The sequence below is a fragment of the Uloborus diversus genome, unplaced genomic scaffold (genome assembly GCF_026930045.1).
Source record: "Uloborus diversus isolate 005 unplaced genomic scaffold, Udiv.v.3.1 scaffold_343, whole genome shotgun sequence".
Classification (NCBI taxonomy): Eukaryota; Metazoa; Arthropoda; class Arachnida; order Araneae; family Uloboridae; genus Uloborus; species Uloborus diversus.
The window spans coordinates 145,076-167,714 of NW_026558509.1; the positions used below are offsets into that span (position 1 = coordinate 145,076).

At 33.2% G+C, this 22,639-nt stretch overlaps 1 protein-coding gene across 1 annotated transcript; it reads right to left on the minus strand.

The window, feature by feature from the left end:
- Positions 1-3,461: 3,461 nt before the first annotated feature.
- LOC129233336 (zinc finger protein 664-like) lies at positions 3,462-22,227 on the minus strand (the record flags this gene model as incomplete). Its single annotated transcript, XM_054867378.1, has 7 exons — positions 22,128-22,227; positions 20,129-20,220; positions 5,308-5,774; positions 4,562-4,986; positions 4,337-4,349; positions 3,840-3,978; positions 3,462-3,512 (listed from the first exon to the last, which is right to left on the minus strand). Coding segments are annotated over exons 1-7 (1,287 nt in total), but the record flags the coding sequence as incomplete, so codon positions are not given.
- Between the last annotated feature and the right edge of the window lie 412 nt (positions 22,228-22,639).

Genomic DNA, 22,639 nt, shown 5'->3' on the forward strand with positions numbered 1-22,639 from the left:
AATAGAATAGACGTTGGCGGGGTAGCTGTAGCAGCAGTTTATAGCTCCAGAAACGTATTTGTTGCATCGGTGTACCGGTGTGAAAACAACACGAGAATATCCAGAAAACTTTTGAAGTTTCAGTCTTTAATTATGTTATAAACATACAACATTTTTTATGAAACAAAGATAACTACAAAAAGTACAAATAAATCAGAAAAAATAATAAAATGGCTTTTTTTGATTAAGTTTGTTTTAAAAAATTTCTAGTTAGTACTTAAAACAAAATTGATGTAACGGTAATGTTCAATTTATAAGCATGTTCACTAAATTTAAAAAACACCAATAATGAGAATACAATCAACACTTTTACAACAATCAAATACAAATGTAAAAACAAAACGAGTTACAAAGCCAAAATGTCAGCTGTCAAGCTGTTTGGGTTCAGCACTGCCTCAAATATGCATAAAAGACTGCATAAATGGGACGGAATTGGATTCATACCTACTGGATGCAAAAATAGATGTTTCACTTAAGGGAATTGAAGAATTACAACAAAATAATAACATGCTAGGGCTTATACAGACTTATGACTGCATGAAAAATGCCGAGAGGAGGGAAAAGTAAAAAGAAAATCCGAGTTTTCACCATGTTTCTGATGAGGAACCAAAGAGGCTTAAATCCATAAAAATACGATAATTAAAAGAGTGTTTCGTATCAAATGAATCGTTCATCATTTTTTTACAACGTTTCTTATTTAAAAATTTAAAAAACATCTCATTTTTAAACAGAAAGAAGGGTTTATAAGCCGTACAAAAGCAAGTGTTATTATACGCTCTAGTACCGGATTTTCATCTGCTGCAGTTCCCACAATGCATTGCAGTGACGTTTTTGACCAGCAGTGACGTCAGGTTAACTGTCCATTGTACAATACAGAGGCTGTTCACACATTTTTTAGACGATGTATATAGTATTCACAAATCTAAATTACATAAAATTCTTCCGTTTTAAATGTTCTATTTGATAGCCCTTGTCCCCAAAGCAGAATACCAATAAATTTGAGACGTACGTCGCGGAACAGATGCCTGAGCTGCAGTACAATTCTGATCATATGTGAGAGGAAAACTGACTTTTCCGCAGTCTTCTGCAAATTTCAGTGAAATTTCAGCAGAAAATCTGCATAAACAGAGGTGCAGAAAATCTACATAAACTGCTGTGCAGAAAATCTACAGAACTACGATAATCAGTAAAAACTGGAAATTTTCCACAAATATCTTCCAACTCAAGATAGAATTTTGCAGAAATTCTGCAAATGTCTTAAAATTAGAAGAAAATTTCAAATGTTCGCAAATAACGGTAATTTGGCGAAAAGCTCGCGATGTTGAACTCGATAAGTCCTTTGCAGCACTTTTCAAATCGATCTTTATCCACTGCAATTTCCGCCATACACGTATGTTTTGGAAACATACTAACATTGACACAAGAAAATACGATTGCTTACAAATTGCACAAGAATATGGCTTTTCGTTGGAATGTATCCTTAAATGAATCTTCAAACTTACACTCTGAGAAAATGACTTTTTACAAATTTAACAAGAGTATGGTTTTTCTTCACTATGTGTAATCAAATGCGTCCTTAGACTTTCACTTCCAGAATATGACTTCTTACAAATTTCACAAGAATATGGCTTTCCGTTAGAATGTGTCCTCAAATGAATTTTTAAACTTCCACTCTGAGAATATGACTTTTTACAAATTTCAGAGGAGTATGGTTTTTCTTTAGTATGTGTCCTCAAATGGATCTTTAAATTTCCACTATAAGAAAATGACTTTTCTCAAATTGCACAAGAATATGGCTTTTCGATGGAATGTATCCTTAAATGAATCTTCAAACTTCCACTATGAGAAAATGACTTTTTACAAATTTAACAAGAGTATGGTCTTTCTTCAGTATGTGTCCTCAAATGCTTCCCGAGACTTTCACTCCGAAAATATGATTTCTTACAAATTGCACAATACTATAGCTTTTCGTCAGAATGTATTCTTAAATGAAACTTCAAACTTCCACTATGAGAAAATGACTTTTGACAAATTTCACAAGAGTATGGTTTTTCTTTAGTATGTGTCCTCAAATGAATTTTTAAACTTCCATTATGAGAAAATGACTTCTTACAAATTTCACAAGAGTATGGTTTTTCTTCAGTATGTGTCCTCAAATGCTTCCCGAGACTGTCACTCCGAAAATATGATTTCTTACAAATTGCACAAGAATATGGCTTATTGTTAGAATGCATTCTTAAATGAAACTTCAAACTTCCACTATGAGAAAATGACTTTTGACAAATTTCACAAGAGTATGGTTTTTCTTTAGTATGTGTCCTCAAATGGCTCTGTAAACTTCCACTGTGAGAAAATGACTTCTTACAAATTTCACACGAGTATGGTTTTTCTTTAGTATGTGTCCTCAAATGGCTCTGTAAACCTCCACTGCGAGAAAATGACTTCTTACAAATTTCACAAGAGTATGGTTTTTCTTTAGTATGTGTCCTCAAATGAATTTTTAAACTTCCATTATGAGAAAATGACTTCTTACAAATTTCACAAGAGTATGGTTTTTCTTCAGTATGTGTCCTCAAATGCTTCCCGAGACTGTCACTCCGAAAATATGATTTCTTACAAATTGCACAAGAATATGGCTTTTCGTTAGAATGCATTCTTAAATGAAACTTCAAACTTCCACTATGAGAAAATGACTTTTGACAAATTTCACAAGAGTATGGTTTTTCTTTAGTATGTGTCCTCAAATGAATTTTTAAACTTCCATTATGAGAAAATGACTTCTTACAAATTTCACAAGAATATGGCTTTCCGTTAGAATGTGTCCTCAAATGAATTTTTAAACTTCCACTCTGAGAATATGACTTTTTACAAATTTCAGAGGAGTATGGTTTTTCTTTAGTATGTGTCCTCAAATGGATCTTTAAATTTCCACTATAAGAAAATGACTTTTCTCAAATTGCACAAGAATATGGCTTTTCGTTGGAATGTATCCTTAAATGAATCTTCAAACTTCCACTATGAGAAAATGACTTTTTACAAATTTAACAAGAGTATGGTCTTTCTTCAGTATGTGTCCTCAAATGCTTCCCGAGACTTTCACTCCGAAAATATGATTTCTTACAAATTGCACAATACTATAGCTTTTCGTCAGAATGTATTCTTAAATGAAACTTCAAACTTCCACTATGAGAAAATGACTTTTGACAAATTTCACAAGAGTATGGTTTTTCTTTAGTATGTGTCCTCAAATGGCTCTGTAAACTTCCACTGTGAGAAAATGACTTCTTACAAATTTCACACGAGTATGGTTTTTCTTTAGTATGTGTCCTCAAATGGCTCTGTAAACCTCCACTGCGAGAAAATGACTTCTTACAAATTTCACAAGAGTATGGTTTTTCTTTAGTATGTGTCCTCAAATGAATTTTTAAACTTCCATTATGAGAAAATGACTTCTTACAAATTTCACAAGAGTATGGTTTTTCTTCAGTATGTGTCCTCAAATGCTTCCCGAGACTGTCACTCCGAAAATATGATTTCTTACAAATTGCACAAGAATATGGCTTTTCGTTAGAATGCATTCTTAAATGAAACTTCAAACTTCCACTATGAGAAAATGACTTTTGACAAATTTCACAAGAGTATGGTTTTTCTTTAGTATGTGTCCTCAAATGAATTTTTAAACTTCCATTATGAGAAAATGACTTCTTACAAATTTCACAAGAGTATGGTTTTTCTTCAGTATGTGTCCTCAAATGCTTCCCGAGACTGTCACTCCGAAAATATGATTTCTTACAAATTGCACAAGAATATGGCTTTTCGTTAGAATGCATTCTTAAATGAAACTTCAAACTTCCACTATGAGAAAATGACTTCTTACAAATTTCACACGAGTATGGTTTTTCTTTAGTATGTGTCCTCAAATGGCTCTGTAAACCTCCACTGCGAGAAAATGACTTCTTACAAATTTCACAAGAATATGGCTTTCCGTTAGAATGTGTCCTCAAATGAATTTTTAAACTTCCACTCTGAGAATATGACTTTTTACAAATTTCAGAGGAGTATGGTTTTTCTTTAGTATGTGTCCTCAAATGGATCTTTAAATTTCCACTATAAGAAAATGACTTTTCTCAAATTGCACAAGAATATGGCTTTTCGTTGGAATGTATCCTTAAATGAATCTTCAAACTTCCACTATGAGAAAATGACTTTTTACAAATTTAACAAGAGTATGGTCTTTCTTCAGTATGTGTCCTCAAATGCTTCCCGAGACTTTCACTCCGAAAATATGATTTCTTACAAATTGCACAATACTATAGCTTTTCGTCAGAATGTATTCTTAAATGAAACTTCAAACTTCCACTATGAGAAAATGACTTTTGACAAATTTCACAAGAGTATGGTTTTTCTTTAGTATGTGTCCTCAAATGGCTCTGTAAACTTCCACTGTGAGAAAATGACTTCTTACAAATTTCACACGAGTATGGTTTTTCTTTAGTATGTGTCCTCAAATGGCTCTGTAAACCTCCACTGCGAGAAAATGACTTCTTACAAATTTCACAAGAGTATGGTTTTTCTTTAGTATGTGTCCTCAAATGAATTTTTAAACTTCCATTATGAGAAAATGACTTCTTACAAATTTCACAAGAGTATGGTTTTTCTTCAGTATGTGTCCTCAAATGCTTCCCGAGACTGTCACTCCGAAAATATGATTTCTTACAAATTGCACAAGAATATGGCTTTTCGTTAGAATGCATTCTTAAATGAAACTTCAAACTTCCACTATGAGAAAATGACTTTTGACAAATTTCACAAGAGTATGGTTTTTCTTTAGTATGTGTCCTCAAATGAATTTTTAAACTTCCATTATGAGAAAATGACTTCTTACAAATTTCACAAGAGTATGGTTTTTCTTCAGTATGTGTCCTCAAATGCTTCCCGAGACTGTCACTCCGAAAATATGATTTCTTACAAATTGCACAAGAATATGGCTTTTCGTTAGAATGCATTCTTAAATGAAACTTCAAACTTCCACTATGAGAAAATGACTTCTTACAAATTTCACACGAGTATGGTTTTTCTTTAGTATGTGTCCTCAAATGGCTCTGTAAACCTCCACTGCGAGAAAATGACTTCTTACAAATTTCACAAGAGTATGGTTTTTCTTTAGTATGTGTCCTCAAATGAATTTTTAAACTTCCATTATGAGAAAATGATTTCTTACAAATTGCACAAGAATATGGCTTTTCATTAGAATGTGTCCTCAAATGCATTTTTAAATGTCCACTCCGAGAAAATGCCTTTTTACAAATTTCACAAGAGTACGGTTTTTCTTTAGTATGTATCCTTAAATGGCTCTTTAAATTTCCACTAAAAGAAAATGACTTTCCACAAATTTCACAATAATACGGTTTTTCTTTAGTATGTGTCCTCAAATGTTTCTTTAAGTTTCCCCTGTGAGAAAATGACTTCTTACAAATTTCACAAGAGTATGGTTTTTCTTCAGTATGTGTCCGCAAATGCATCCTTAGACTTCCACTCTCCGAAAATGACTTTTTACAAATTGCACAATAATATGGCCTTTCTTTAGTATGTGTCCTTAAATGAATCTTCAAAGTTCCACTCTGAGAAAATGACCTTTGACAAATTGCACAAGAGTATGGGTTTTCTTTAGTATGGGTCCTCAAATGCCTCTTTAAATTTCCATTATGAGCAAATGACTTGTTACAAATTTCACAAGAATACGGTTTTTCTCCAGTATGTATCCTCAAATGTATTTTCAATTTTGAAGTGCAACTAACTGTCTTTTCACAATATTTACATGAATATGATTTATCTTCGATGTTTATATGCATTTTTAGCTTAAAATTTGGATTCACAAGATCAGACTGCTTAACTGTGGTCTCATATGAGTCTCCTTGACTGAACTCCAATCTAAAATTAAAAATAGAAACTATTTTATTCTAATGGAAAAAAAAAAAACAAAATGAATACAGTTATCAAAACAAAACAGTCTTATAGTTCCGCAAATTTAATTTTTAAAGTGCCGTGAGTAAACAATATTTTAGACATTTAAATATACTGGCGGGGAAAAAATCCCAACACCAAGAAAAAAGTATTGTAATGAAATTTTGACCATGCATTTGTCTCATTAACATGTTTAAATGATTACATTTTCAAGATCACAGGTCAATTTAAGCTCAAGAAATTACACTTCAAATGTGAAATCTGCCGTGGCAGGTCAACGGCAGTATCTGCAGAATTGAGTTTTTGAAATAATTGAAGAAATATGTGTTGGATATAATGCTAACAATGGGGAGATGTTGGAATTAGACTTTTTTTGCTCCTTTTTCAGCGGAAACCATAAGAGCAAGCTTGTGCAATAAAGCTAACATAAAATAGATGACACATATGCAAAAGAAATGAAAAATTTGCAGTTACTGCCGTTTACCTGCCCACGGCAGAAATGCTGTTTCAATGTCAGTGCAACCTCCACAATTTTGAACGCAAACCTGCATGCATTGTGTCATAAAGGCGCTGTAATATAGAGCTCCATAGTTGTTGAACTTGTTATGTCAATTCTGGGACAGTCAGTGCTCGCTGTAAATAATGCTGGAGTAGTCGTTCAATGATATCCCACATGTGTTGAATTGGAGACAGATCTGGTGATCTCGCAGACCAAGGTAACATTTCAACACACTGTAGAGCACATTATTTTGCAACGGCGGTGTGAGACCGAGGATTATTCTGTTGGAAAACTCTCACTTGAGTGCGATTCATGAATGGCAATACTACAGGTTGAAAAACTAGACTGACATACAACTATGAAGCCGGCGTGTTAGGAATAACTACAAGAGTGATCTCCTAGTCCCAGGACATTGCTCTTCGGGCCATGACTAAAGGTGTAGGTCTAGTTAGTCTAGGCAGCAGACTGTCAGTCCAGTTGCTGGCGTTCCCATGGCCTCCTTCTGACCAACACAGGTCTTTCACTGGCACCGAAGCAGAATCTGATTTCATCAGAAAACCCAACGGATCTCCACTCTGTCTTCCAATGAGCTCTGGCTTGACACCACTCACGTCCTAAACGGCAATCTTTTGCTGTCAGTGGAATTCATGCTACAGCATGCTTGTCTCAGAACTGTACGTGAAGCTGAAGTATCCAATTTCTCACAGTTCGTGGTGTTATTGTGGTGCCAACTCCGCAGCTCGAGTTTCACCTGTAGACCCAGTAGGATGCGACACATTCATGCACTGGGGTACTACTGGGGGAGTCTTTCCCCCTCACAAATGTCACATGGTCGCCCGGAACCTGATCTTCTTGAGGTAGTACATTCCTGGACCACTGCTCTCGACAAGCATGCACAGTGAATACCTTCCGGCGAAGTCTTTATGCAACATCGCGGAAAGAAAATCCAGCGTCTTGAAGCCCCAATACACGACCTTAATCCAACTCTGTGAGCTGCTGATAATAGCTTCTTCGTCTTCTTTAAGGCATTCTTAGCTAACATCAACTCAATAAGTTGAATTTCACAGAAAAAGAACGCTCACGAACTATACAGCTCACAATTAAAGCAACCTGTTTGCAAGTACTATGTGTGGCACTAGAGCCACAATTATGTGCCGAGCGCGAAATTTGAATCAATGTTATCTTTCAGATGCCTACGTTATTTTGTTTATCTAGTACAAATCTTTCTTGCTGATGGGATCATTGTTTTCCCACCAGTGCAGAATAAATGCATCAGAAGGATTTTTTTTCTGCAAATGATTTATTTATTTTGTTTGAAATTATAAATCTGGAAATCAAAGTACGGCATATATACTTGCAGAAAAAGAAGAGTAAAGACAAAGACAATACATTTAATCTGTGATTGCGTAAAAGAAGAAACTGAACCAAGTACAGGAGTTTTCAAAGGGCTAATTTGGGATTTAATTCAGAGTCAGAGTGTCACTTTTTGGCTAATTATGGGAAGGAAACAATTGCAGGACCTCAAGCAGAAATTCCTTTTAAAAAATATGGAAGCTGTCTGTAAACTGAGTCTTAACTCATTTCTTAAAATCGAAATTAGATTTTTTAAGACGTTTTAAAAGAGTTCAAAAAATGTTTCATTTTTCAACAACTCATTGAGTACATTTTTCGGATTTCAAACTTACATGCAACAGTAAATTGTGTTAACTGAATTTTTCACAGACATGAATAACGACTGTGTTATAAAAGACTTCGATTTCTGATTTCACCCTAATATGGTGGCAGCATGTCATTTCCAATTTTAATAATTACTTCTATGAAAGAGATCAAAATTTGCTGATTTCTCTATGACCTCAAATGGAATGCCGGGGTAGTTATCGCAGCAATTTATTGCTGCAGAAACGTATTTGTTGCCATCGGTGCAGTGGAGTGAAACCAACGCGAGAATATCCAGAAAACACTTTTGGTGCTTGAGTCTTTCATTAAACTACAAACCATACAACATATTTTATGAAACAGAGATAACTCTGAAAAGTTCAAATAAATTAGAAAAATAAACAAATGGCTTTTTTGATTAAGTTTAAAAAATGTCTTGCAGTAGTACTTAAAACAAAATTGATCGTTACATCAAGGATGTAACGGTAATGTTCAACTCATAAACATGTTCACTAAATTAAAAAAAACACACAAATACTGAGAAGGGAATAACTACATTAAACTTTTCTACAAAAATCAAATACAGGGGTAAAAGCAAAACGAATTAAAAAGCCAAAGTTTTAGCTCTCTAGCTAATTTGAGTTCAGCAGCGATGAAGTCGGAAACATCTGTTTGCTTCTTGAAAAGTCGTCACTTTGCACTCCTGTTGGGTATTTCACTTTTTTTTAAACATGCGATAAATATTTTGAATGCACTTTTTTACAACTTATTTTGTGCCACCGAACACCTTGCTCCAAATAGTATTTTTCAGCTCATTTTGCGCGCTGAAGTTGCGTCGAAACTCCTTCATTCTCAAATTTCCGATTTTCAAAGATTTTTTTTTTCTTTTTGTGGCATTGATTTCTTGGGAAGTTGAGATTACCTCATCAACTCGCCATTTAGTAAATTGTGGAGTAAAATGGAACGCTGCCTCAACATTTGCTGATATTTAGAGGTTTTTGAGCTTTTTTTTTCTAAAAAATAATCGATGTGGCTAAAATATGAGTTTTCATATAGCAAACAAGAAATGAAACGTTCTCTATCGATATCAATACCATTACAACCAGTTATGGTCCATATTATTTTTATTATTTATTAAGATTTATATTACGTGTTACATTTGTTAAGAATCATTAGGTTAAATTTGAAATTCAATTATCAAATGCAAATGAAACACATTACGGCATCCAAGAAGATATGCAAACATATTTAATCCCCAAAAGATTTTAGCATTTTGCTAAAGGTTTTTTCTTCATTTCAGCTTTTTTTGCTAAAGAACTTTTTAACTCAGCTTAAACCCTGATACGAAATAATTTCTTACAAATTTCACATGACTCTTGGTTTCCTGTGGTATGTGTCCTCAAAGGCCTCATTGGACTTCCACTCTCAGAAAATGACTTTTTACAAATTTCACAAGAATGTGGTTTCTCTTTAGTATGTGTCTTCAAATGCTTCTTTAAACTTCCACTCTGAGAAAATGACTTGTTACAAATTTCACAAGAGTATGGTTTTTCTTTTGTATGTGTCCTTAAAAGGCTCTTTAAATTTCCAATTTGAACAAATGACTTTTTACAAATTTCACAAGAATATGGTTTTTCTTTCGTATGTATCCTTAAATGGCTCATCAAATTTCCACAAAGAGAAAATGACTTTTGACAAATTTCACAAGAATACAGTTTTTCTTCAGTGTGTGTTTTTAAATTAACTTTTAAGTGCAAAGTGTCACTAAATGTCGTTTCACAATATTCGAATGAATATGTTTTGTCTTTAAACTTCATATGCATTTTAAGCTTCAAATTTAGGCAATCGATAGTCAAACTTAACTGTGGCCTCAAACGTGTCCCCTTGAATTACCCAATCTAAAAACAAAAAAGTATTTCATTCTAATGGGGGGAAAAGCATTATGTATACAATTTTCAAAGCAAAAGAAAGTCTTATATTTTTGCACAGCTAATATTAAAAATGCCATGAGCAAACAATATTTCAGATATTTAAACATTTGATATCTGCAATAGAATTTACTTGAGAAATTTTTTAAATTTTTTTTTAGAGTAGCAGCGCACGTTTACGCAGTGCCCTTTTTCAGAAACGAGTTATAACTGGAGAGCCAACAGTCATAACATATTGATGCTGCTCCCTAGCAAATATCCTCACAAGTTCTTGAGCATCAGTCGAGCTTTAGTCTAGCCGAAAGAATAATCTGTTTTCAACTAAGTCGAGTAAATTTTGAGTTGAACGTTTTGAAGTTTGTTGTGAATAAATAATACTTAGTCAAGAAAGAACACATATATAAAAATTAGCAGAATTTTATCCTTTTATTAGAATTGTATTTTTTTGTATAAATTGAAATGTTAACACATTTTTTTGCATGTTAAAAATAAATCCAAACTTGGCGACGGGGCAAGTTTACACATTGACGTCTGAGCACCTTTACGTACATTCTTACTGTGGCTTTCTTCTAAACGTGCCTGACGCTTTTTTTTTTGCTCCAAACGGTCTCAAAACTTTTTAGTATTTTCAGACTATTTAGTTTCGAAAATCCCCATTTTTTTTTTAAATTGAGCTACAAATTCTTATCTTATAGCCTACAATCCTGTAGTGCTGTCTTCATGCCCATTCAGCTTTTATTTTATTCACTATTCAGTCTCTAATAAATTTGCTTTATTTTAACGACGGTAAGACATTATGTTCAAAACACAAACAGAACCACATCAGGTGTCAAAATAAATATGCGTAAACGTGCAAAGTCTCCGGGGCAAGTTTAAGCAACGGACTTGGACTCAAAAATATTTTTTTTAAACGGTTAAAAATACAAACAGAGCAACAACTGAATATACTAATTTTGACTCCATTAACTGCTTCATAAAATGGCAATGTCTAATTTTTCCTAAGTTAAAACATAATATTTAAAAAATTTATTGAAAAAATTCCGCATAAACATGCTTCGGTCTACCCAATTTATTATTCTCAAATGATTTATTTATTTTGCTTGAAATTACATATCCTGAAATTAAAATAATGAATGTTATACTTGCAGAAAAAGTAGAGTAAAGACACAGACAGTCAATTAAATCTGATTGCATTAAAAGAAAAAACTGGACCAAGTGATATTACCGTATTTTCTTGTGTTACAAAGCAGAAATTTCTTTAAAAATATATAAATTATCTTGAAACAAGATGCTTACAACAATTAAATAAGTCTAGTACTGCTCAACATTGTTGGGATTCGAATCACTCTGTTGATTTTAACTCTCATCAGATTATCCAAAAATACCCCAATTCATCAGATCTTGACTTTTGGGAATCCTTTCATATTTTGAGGAACAGTTCTAACTTAGTTAACGATCTTAGTGCAGTTCCATATTTTTCTAACATTTGGCTCCCATATCTTTAATACTGTCCTCCCCCTCCCCTTTTTTCCCATTCATTTTTATATATCTTCCTTTGTTTATTTTTACCTTTTTTGTCTTGTTGACATCCCCCCTCCCTTTTCTTCTATTTAATTTTATTTTTTCCTTTTTTCGAATATTTTTGTTTTTGTTTATTTTATTTCGTGGTGTTTTTTCTTCCATTCAGCTTTTCTTTTCTTGCGGTTCACGGTTACCGACATTCTTTTCTTTTTGTTTAAGCATTCTTATTGGTTCCTGATTGGTTTATAATTTTCTCATTGGTGTTTGGCTAATCCGCTATTTTTATCTTTTAAGCTGCATGCTTATCTGCTCTTGGCTTTTGTTGGATGTCTTTTCATCTATAAGCCCATTACTTTTTGCATTGAAAAAGGCGTTCCCTGTAACGCCAAAACACGTGTCTGCTGTAATTGGCAAATTTGTGCTTTTTTTAACGTTGTTTTTCTTACTTTAATGCTTATACTCATTTCTTAACAGCAGAATTGAGGAGTTTTTAAAAAGCATAAAACATTTTTTAAGGCACAACCTAAAATTTTTCAGTTCGTTAGTTTAGGGCAATTTCACGGAAAAGTGGACATCAGGGTTGAAATTTAAAAATTGTTTTATTGCTACAAGTTATACATCAAATTGAAGCTAATAACATGAGGTTTATGATATTATAAAGAAAAATTTTCATGAAAGTAACCTTTTTATTATTTTTTTGAGCCTAAAGTTAACGTAGTATAACAAACTTGTATTTGGGAGTAATTAATATTTTCATTCGCCCAGGATTACTATTTAAAGCAGGAGAATCTTTTATGTGTGTGTGTATATTATTATTTGTAACATCTGTTTATCCTTTGGATCACTTAATTTTTCATTAAAAAAATATTTAACAGGATTTTTAGAATAAATCAAGTTATCAGGCCGAAGACTGCTGACAGCCTTTGAAAAAAGTGAGAAAGGTGACAAATTTAAAAACAAAGGTGACTAAAAGGTGACAAAAAAGTAACTAAAAGGTGACCAAAAGCAATTTGTTAAGAACTCAAAAAACAGAAAAAGATTATCTCTTTTTACTGACTTTTACCAAAATAGCCTATATAGTTTTTGTAAAGACTTCTTTACAATTTTGGAAATGATAATATAGGGCTAGAAGTAGTAAAATAAAAATTTTAAGATATTTTCAAAAAACTTTCAGTGTAACCTTAAAAATATATATATATATATTTAATCAACATAATAAAGCTTGAAATTGTGAAGAAAAGAGCAAGATGATGCATTTATTGAACATATAATTTATGTTATTCAATCACATTTTTAGTATTGTTTCTTCTCTTTTTTTAGTTTGTTGAAAAATTATCAGCATTCCTACTTCTTTCTAAGTAAATACAAAGCATAAATATTAAATCGAAAGTCTTGACAATAGAAAATAACTGAGAAAACTAATTTGAAAAATCAGACTTTAACAAAATGATAATTGTACTTACAATGTAAAAATAAAATTATGTTGAAGTATGAAACTGAAAATATCGTTTCATATGCCTGAAAATGTTCATGATTTTTTCTTTCTTGGTTTTATTTATTTTATTTTTTTAGCAAGCGCTGCAAATATTCCATGACATGTCCATGGGAGGTAAAAAATGTGTTAAATCAAGTTATTAAAAATTATAGTAACATAATAAAGAAAATAGTTTATCAAAAGTAGTACAAGTAAGAATAACTTTCAATTAAAAAAAATATGTGAAATGTTTACAGGATGCAGAAAGTTTTCCTTGGATGGGGGGGGGGGGGGGGAATGTATGGCTTGAAGCTTATATGAGGGCTGAAAAATGTTGCATTGGTATTATTTCCTTATATTTTTGGCTTTTTACTGCAAAATGATGTGATAACATTTGATTTCCTTTTTTCTACTATCTTCTGAATTATTTGTACTTTTTTTTTTTTACTTTTTCTTCAGATTGGATACTTTGAACTCCCTTGAGCATAGCTTGAGCTACTTTTGCTGCTTTAAGGTCATTTTCTTCCAGAGCTTTTTTTAGTTTCTAAGAAGCTTCAGCAAACAGCTCTTTTCTTGCTGCTTTGGTTTGAAGATGATCCTTTCTTTTTTCATTCAGAGCAGGGGCGGCATTTCAGCATTTTATTTGGGGGGTCGAGTTTTCTAAGTATGTATTACCACAGTGTGGTCCCAAACACACATTAGCTAACAAGAAGGTTCAAAATATATATTACTTAAGCATACACAGCAGAACAGTTCTGTTTCATTCACTTTTCTCGCCCAGGCTGAAACCTTGGTTTTAAGGTGATCTTCCTTTTCTAGCCAATCATTGCAAAATTTACACTTTCCCATTTTGAAGTTTGTTCAGAAAACAAAAAAAGGACATTAACAATCTTTAATCTTCCTAAGCACACAACAACGAACTTATCAATTGAAAAACGCCGAAAATGAAAAATGTAACTACAGTCCGACATCGAAAGCAGCGGCTAACACCGTTGAACCGCTCTAGTTTAAAAAGGGGTGGCAGCTTGATTAAGATATGGCAGCATTCCTGCTTATTCTGATATTATTTTATTTTCCATAGGTCTGATTAGTAAGGGGAATAAATTACTAGAAAAAAAAAACATCAACCTATTCCCCATAGTTAACAGGCTTAGGGGAAAAAAATGCTGAATAAGCAGGAATGCTGTCATGGTCTCTTCTGATTTGATCAAAATAGGAGTGATAAAGATAACGATGTGAGGGTACTTTTGTTTGTCTTTTTTCAATCGGGATTCATTTGTTAGATGCGCTGGTTGGCTGTTTTTTCTTTTCTTTTTTTTTAAACAAATTTATTCCTTATTGCATGTAGGAAAACAACATCGCATTTATCAAAAATAATGTCGTGGTGCATTTTGTTTCAAATAGGTTTACAGCAGTTTTTTTGTTCCAATACAATAAATAAACACTAACCGCCACTCATAAAATCTCAGGATTGTAAAATCAGCTGCTTTTAAAAATAAATGTGGAAGAACCAAATCATTACATTACCAAACCATGTTAAAACTGTGCTTTAATAAAACCAATCTCGCCGTTACAAAGCTTTTGGAAAGCATCTGCTTCAAAAAGTTTTTTTTTTTTTTTACTGGAACTAGCCATATTAAGCATTGAAACCTATTAAAAAAGACTTTCGAAGATTCTCTGAAATGCACCAAAAAAAAAAGGAAATGTTAAAAAAAGACCAAGTTCACTTCGCATTTGCGCAACAAAAATAGAACCCAAACTAGCCATTTCTGTGCAAACACAAAGTGAAACTATAAACGCAAACCAAAACTTTTCACTGTTCCGCGCTCAAATAAGACATTGAGGCACGCCCCCTTAACCCATCCCTCCTTTTTCAAATTGACCGCTCGTGGCTGCTTAGTCGTGGCTTTCGAGGTCAGTAAAAGTAAAAGTAAAACAAGCAAATAACGTGCCCGGTTAGAGATGAGCGTGAGATTCCGTAAGATTCAGAGACTCCAGATGCTGTCACTTGATAAACACAGAAGACAACTTGCATTCGATGACCGCTCACTCAAGAAAGTGTGCAGAAATGAATTGTGCAGCTGAACTTTAGTTGAACAACGCTCTATGGCCAGAAACACGATAGGAAACAAAAAAGCTATCATTCAGATACTTTTCAAGGATTTAATTATTTTTTAAAAAAAATCCTAAGACACATTTCAAGAAAGGTGAGAAAGGTGACAAAAGTTGCAAAAGGTGACTAAAAGTAACCAAATTTTCAAAAGGTGACTAAAGGTGAGAAAGGTGACTGACTCCTCAGCCTGCTCAGTTATAAGGTCTCGCTTTTACACCCGTCACAAAAAAGATGCTTAAGTTACCATAGCAAATGCATTCTTTCATGGAAAAACATGAAACTTTCCAAAGTTCTAATGTTTGCAGGTCTGAATGGGAGTACAATACATGAAATACACCGCCAGCTCAGTCATTTAAAGCCGAGGACTGCAGTGTTTAAATTTGCTCAAGTATTTATTCTCAGGGAAAATTTGGTGTGACGGGTTTGACAAAATCATTCGTACTGGTGTGACAGCAATTAAAATAACTTTTTAAAACTTTTTAAATAAAATAGGAGATTAAACCTTTTTATTTCTTAACAAATTAGCATTGTAGTTAAAAAAAATTTAAAAAATATGAAAATCTTATAATGTGACAGGTTTGAATTATTTCTAGGATTTCAACAAATGTTTTTTGGTTATTAAGTGAGTTACTTTTATTTAACTCTTGAAACATTTCAGAGGAGTAAAATAGCTTTAAAGGAAGTAAGTAATCAGTTGTATGTTTCTATAACTACTCTGCTTTGTGAAAATGCTTCAGTCAAATTTTTTTCATGAAATAAAAAGCAATACAGTGAAACCTGAGTAAGTTGACCACTTACGGTGCAGTACTTTGGTGGTCAACTTATAGAGGGTAGTAACAAAATTTTTTTTTGTCATTTCTTGCCCCATGCATTCATTTTTTAACTAATTGGAATACTTTAAACTCAATTTCAATGTTTAACATTACTTTAAAACAATGAGTAAAAAAGTTTAAAATATTTTTAGAGATTATTTACCAGAATGACGTCTAAATTATCATACAAATTTAAAATGTGTGTAAATCAATCGAAGAAAAAAAATGTCTCGTTGCTTATGAAAAACCCTTGACATTACTTGACATTAACAATTCCTAAAAATTCATAATAAGTCAAAAGTGACTTAAATTCTTTGATTTTTTTCTTGTACATTTGTAACAATGGTAATCTACTTTTCAACAAAATAACTCCTTAATGAAATTTGGCATTTTCTAGGACTCAACATGAGCCCAATGTTTTTCGATGAAAACATAAATGTTCATAGGTTTTTCTAAAATGTCTGGTTATTTATTTGAGGCATAACTGATGAAACCTTTAGTACAAACTAATGCTTTTGCCTAGTGGTCAACTTACAAAGGAATTACAAAGGGAGTTTTTTACAATACTCCAAACCAAAGCTGGTGTATATTAGTGGTCAAGATAGACAGGTGGTCAAGTTACAGAGGTTTTCCTTAATTATATAAGATTGGACTAATTCCGTTCCTGACAAAAGCGGCCAATTTAGACAGGTGGTCAACTTTACAGGTTTTACTGTATAGGAGACACTGTAATTGCACAACAAGTAAACTTTGCCGAAAATTATGGCACAGGTTCTCTGGATGCAATTTAATGTCTCATTAACAATTAACACATTTACAATTTGCGCATGGTTAAAATAAAATATAAAAAAAATTGATCCCTTATGGAAGTAAGTTAATGTATTATGACAAATATGCTCCATGAGACATTTTAAAATGCTAGCATTACTGATCTGAATCTGAATAGGGAAGTTGCAACCTACTAAATGTTCATATTTTGGCTATTGGATATTGTTAATTGACCTTCAAAACTAAAAAATTCACCATCGCCGAATTTTAAAACACCGTGATTGATTTTTAATTTTTAAAAATCCACACGCAAAAGTGCGCTCTTCTGAAACGTCACGAGCTTACGTCACCGGGCACTAATGGGCAGCCTTCCGCCAAAGATCCCTTGTTTTTGATAGGAACATTTTGAGTGCGCTGATATTTTTATTTTTTAGAAATTCAATAATCCTTTTGAACACACTATGGAGGCTGGATTCGTTAAAGCACAATCTAAATAATCTTCCTCAAGAAACATCAATGATGATATTCGAATATTTCCAAGAGGATGAGAGGTTAATTGTTTCAGAAACGGGAGGAGTTAAATGTGAGGAGATAAGCCTTTTATGTTTCGTCTTCGAAGTCGAATGCACGTACTTCGTTTTCTCCCCTATCGGAAGAGCGCATGACGTCACTTCCTATGCCATTTGACATCATAAGCGCCTGAACTTTAAAAATTAATTTTAAAAAATCTACTTATCGTATCACAAACTTTTTTTCACCTATGATGTTCATACATGTTACTCTTGATAACTTACGATGTTTAAACGAAAAGCCGAAGGGCTAAATTTCGTAAGTCAGTCAACAATGTTACATGCTTATACAAGCAGAGATAATATCACACAGTGGAAGGTGCAGAATCAAATATTAATGTGAAGAAATGAACATTGGAAACTTGTTAAAATCTTACCAAGAATTTATTGGTCAATAGTAACTAAAATAAATATAACTAACAAAAATAAGTTCTTAAGAATAAAACCCGGCCATAAGTGGAGGCGGAGTTCGCAACTCCCCAACACCTATCGGACCTAACTCACAAGAGGCTGACGAACACAAAAGAGAGAGAGAGAACGATTGGAATCGTTCACTATTTATACTTGCCTCATTTGCATATGATTGGGCATCAAAGGATGCCAACCTAAAACTGAAACTTTACACATGCCGAAAGAGTTGAGAAGTTAATCTAATTTGAATAAAGTTAATTTTATATTACATTACATTAGGAATGAGAACGCGGATAAATATCGTTTACCGATGTCTATCATATCCCCCCTTCTCATTCAGTAATGTTATTAAACTTTAAATTTTTATACAATTTTAATAGATTCAAAAATAACCCAAAAAAAATCCACAAAGGGCCAGGCTTAATCTTTTACAAAAAATTTAACAATTCAACAATAAACAAATATGGATATATATCCATCATAATACATCATCCATCAGCAGCTGCAGCTCAATACATCACTGCTTATTTGATTGAAGTCCTTTCTCAAAAAAAGTCCTTCTTTCCTATTGATGATCCACAGTCCAAGGAAATAGTAAGTCCAAGATTAACATTTCCACTGCAAACTATCTTGTCAAACTGTAATTGACAAAAATACTCGAAACAGTATCTTTGAAAAAGATGGGCACAATGATTTTACAAAAACTTTTTTTTTTTTTCACAATGACAAAATTATTTAAAACGCTTAGTTTCCAAAAATAAACTCTTGTCATTGAATCAAATTCCTCCATCTCAAAGATTAAACCAACGAGAAATTTGAAAAAGAATTTCAGTTGTTACAAAAATATTTATACTTTAATATCCCATTATATTTATTATACTAAACAATTTCATACCATTAAAAATTAACAAAATATTTGTTCACAAAAACGATTCAGTTCAAAACGGGTCTGCGGCTTCGTAAAAATATCGGCCCTATTGGATTTACTGCCTACATGTTTTACGGTAAAAATGTCCCGTTGAATCAAATCACGAACAAAAAATAATTTTACATCAATATGTTTTGTACGGTGATTTTCAATCGGAGATTTAACAAAGTCAATGGCCGATTGATTATCAACGTACATTACAGATTTAATTTTACTTTTTCTAACAATTCCCCAGCGTAAACATTCGTTTAATACACGGTCAAACCACATAAGCTCTTTAGACACTTCACAAAGGGCCACAAACTCACTTTCCATAGTGGAAAGGCTAATACAACGTTCCTTGAAGGTTCGCCATTCAATCGGCGCATTATCCAACAAAATTAACTGCCCCCCGAGTGAAGTTCGATCATCTCGATTAGCTGCATAATCGGCGTCAGAAAAAGCTATTAATTGGGTTCTATTACAATTTAATTTAAGTTTTAAATCTTTTGTTTGAAAAACATAACCCAGAAGTTTTAAAAGACCGTTCCAATGAATGACACCAGGGTTGCTTTGAAATTGACTGAAGATATTGACCGCATAACAAATGTCCGGTCTCGTTCTGCTCGCAATGAAAGAAAGACAACCCAACAAATTACGATAAGGAATCTTTGACATTTCAAATTTTTCATTTTCTGTATTAGGACAATTCGATTTCGAAAAAACAGTACCTTTACAAATCGGCAATGATGAAACCGGAAAATTAAAATGTTTGAACTTTTCAAAAACTTCAATGATATATTTCGTTTGAAACAAATTCAAACCATTTTCAGTTCTTTCAAATTCAACACCTAACAGTTTTTTCGTTTTTCCGAGAACTTTTAAGTCAAAATTTTTCCTAAGTAAATTTAAAACATGATTTAAATTCTTTTCTTTCCGTGCGAGCAAAACAATATCGTCAACATACAACAATAAAATGACACATGAATTATAAATATAAACACAATTACATTCTTCAAATTTCTGAAAACCAATTTTCAATAAAACACTGTTTATCTCAAAAAACCACATACGGCCACTCTGGTGCAGACCGTAAATTGCTTTATTAAGCTTACAAACTAGATTTTCTTTCCCTTCTATTGCAAAACCCGGTGGTTGTCTCATAAAGATGCATTCTTTTAGAGGTGCATATAAATAAGCATTCTTCACATCGCACTGCAAATCAAACCAACCTTCTGATATTTTCAAGGAAAAGAAAAATCGAACCAATGAAAAATGAATCGTCGGACTAAAAGTCTGATCGTACGATTCAGGGGATTGTGCATATCCCTGAGCAACAAGTCTCCCACGATACCTAACAATTTTCCCCGATTCATCTCTTTTAACATTGAAAACCCATCTCGATCCGATTGGTTTTTCATTTGCAGGCAAAGGTGTTAAATCCCACACTTTTCTAGAATGCATAACCTCTAATTCATCCCTCATTGAATCTAACCACTGGTCCTTCTGCTTAGATTTAAGAACCTGTTTGTAATTCTTAGGAATTACAATTTCATCATCTAGTCATAAGTTACATAAATTTAAATGAACAGTTTGATCAGAAATTTCACCTTGATATAGATTTTTACCATTAAAATCAAATAAATGTGGCTTAAACAAAATAGCATTTTCAGAACAATATTTTTCAACATCATTTAAAGAACGTAATCGTTTAGAAGAATGTTTCTCATAAAAATAAATATCAGTACGAGATTTATCTGACCTTGGGATTGCTTTCCTCACCCATTCTGTTTCACGCAGCTGTGCGCGTGGTGGGTTTTCCCCATTTTCACTCAAGTCAGAATTCGAATCTGATTCATCCCCGCTCGTCTCGCTTTCACTCTCATCAGAAGATAAGAATTTAGACGGCGTACTCGGGCTTTCACTTCCGTTATCCGATTCGGAATTCGATTCATTTTCTGAATTTTGAGAATCTGATTGAATATTTGACCATTTGAGACAGGGACCCAGCACAGCTCCACTAGAGTCACTCTCTGATATATTTTTAAAAGCTTCTTTGTAATAAAGATTTTCATTAAAATTTACATTTATACTTTCAAAAATTTTTCCGCTTTCGGGAATCCAGATACGAAAACCCTTAGTGTTAAATGCATAGCCCAAAAATATACCTTTTTTGGCTTTAACATCAAGTTTATGTCTTTGCTGACGGGGTGTTCCAAGATAACACAAAACACCGAAAGGTTTGACGTGCCTAGCACTTGGCTTACGTCCACCATATAACTCAAAAGGTGTTTTAGTTTGTCCTGAGTGACAAATCCTATTCCAAGTATAATTGAAATAAAGCATAGCATCCGGCCAAAATCTTTTACTTAGCCCGCTTTCTTCCAATAATACTGTTGCAGCATTAGCGGCTGAGCGATTGTACACTTCGGCCAAACCGTTCATCTCTGGACTGAAAATATTGGTTAACTCGTGTTTTATACCGTTATCCAAACAATAATTCTCAAAAACTTTATTTACGAATTCTCCCCCGTTGTCAGTTCTAACAGCTTTTACTTTAAGATTTAAAAATCTTTCAGCACGCTTTATGTGCCTTATGAAAATTTCTGGTACTTTGCTCTTTTCACTAATTGGATACAAAGCAGATTTACGTGAAAAATCATCAATGATTGATAAATAAAAACGTTCCCCCTTATTTCCCTTAATATTACATGGACCCCACACATCAGCATGAAGTAATTCAAGGGGACATTTAGACCGTATTTTACCTATTGGTTTAAATGAAACACGTTTAAATTTACCAATTTTACAATTTTCACAATCTATTTTTACATTTTTGAATTTAGGCAGGCCATGGACACACTCAAATTCACCGCTCTTTCTGATACTATCGGTGTTAATATGTGCCAGCCTTCTATGCCACAATTCTAATTTTTCTACATTAGAGCATTCAATTTTCTCATTTTCGAAATGATCATTACTTTTATTTAGTTTTATACTTTCTTGATACGATTTATTATACAAAATTTGAGGTTTTACAAAATAAATGCCATTTCTTAAAATTGCTCTAAATATAAATCCATTTCGACCAGATATCGTCACGGAGCCGTTTCCCCCTTCAAACTTAGCACCCCCCTTATCGAATTTAGTACCCGATAACAAATTTTGACGCAGATTAGGAGAGTACATTACATCTTTTAAAACAATGATAGTATCATCAAACTTTAATTTCACAGTTCCCATCCCCAAAATGGGGAAAGTTTCATTTCTAACGGCTACAGCCATTTCTTTGTTTCGTAATGGTTTAAAGTCCTCAAACGCACTACGAATGTTGACGAAAGGATGGGTGGAACCAGTGTCAAAAATAAATTCATTTGGGTCTTCTGATACTTCATTTAGATGTACTTCGGAAATGAAAAAGTTCTGGTACTCACATGCTTCCTTTTCCACTGATGGGGAACTGCACCTCGCAGTTTTCTTGTTCGCCTTCCTCTTGTTCCGGATTGGTGATCTTGACTTTCTGTTACGTTGTTCGAGGTCCTTGTCAACTCTATGTTGACACACATTTCTTTTATGGCCGGGTTTATTACAGTTAAAACAAATTAGTTTCCCATTTACTCCTTTCTTGTCAAAATTACCCGGTTTCTTTACAAAGTTAGCTCTGCCGATAATTTTATCGTCCTCACCTTTTAGTCGAATACGCGATTCCTCGGCAATAAGTTCGCTGACTACTTTATTAAATGTGAATTCCTGTGCAGTAGTTCTAAGAATAACTTGACAAATATTGTCAAATTCTGAGGGCAAATGACGCAAAATTTGAAAAATCAAATAATTTTCAGAGAAATTCGCGTCTATAGCCTTAATTCTTTCGAAAATTTGCCGAGTACGGGCAGCGAAAAGATTTATCGACTCTTCCTCTTTTATACGACATTGGGATAACTCGGAAAACAATGTCATGTGCTGACAACGATTGTCAGG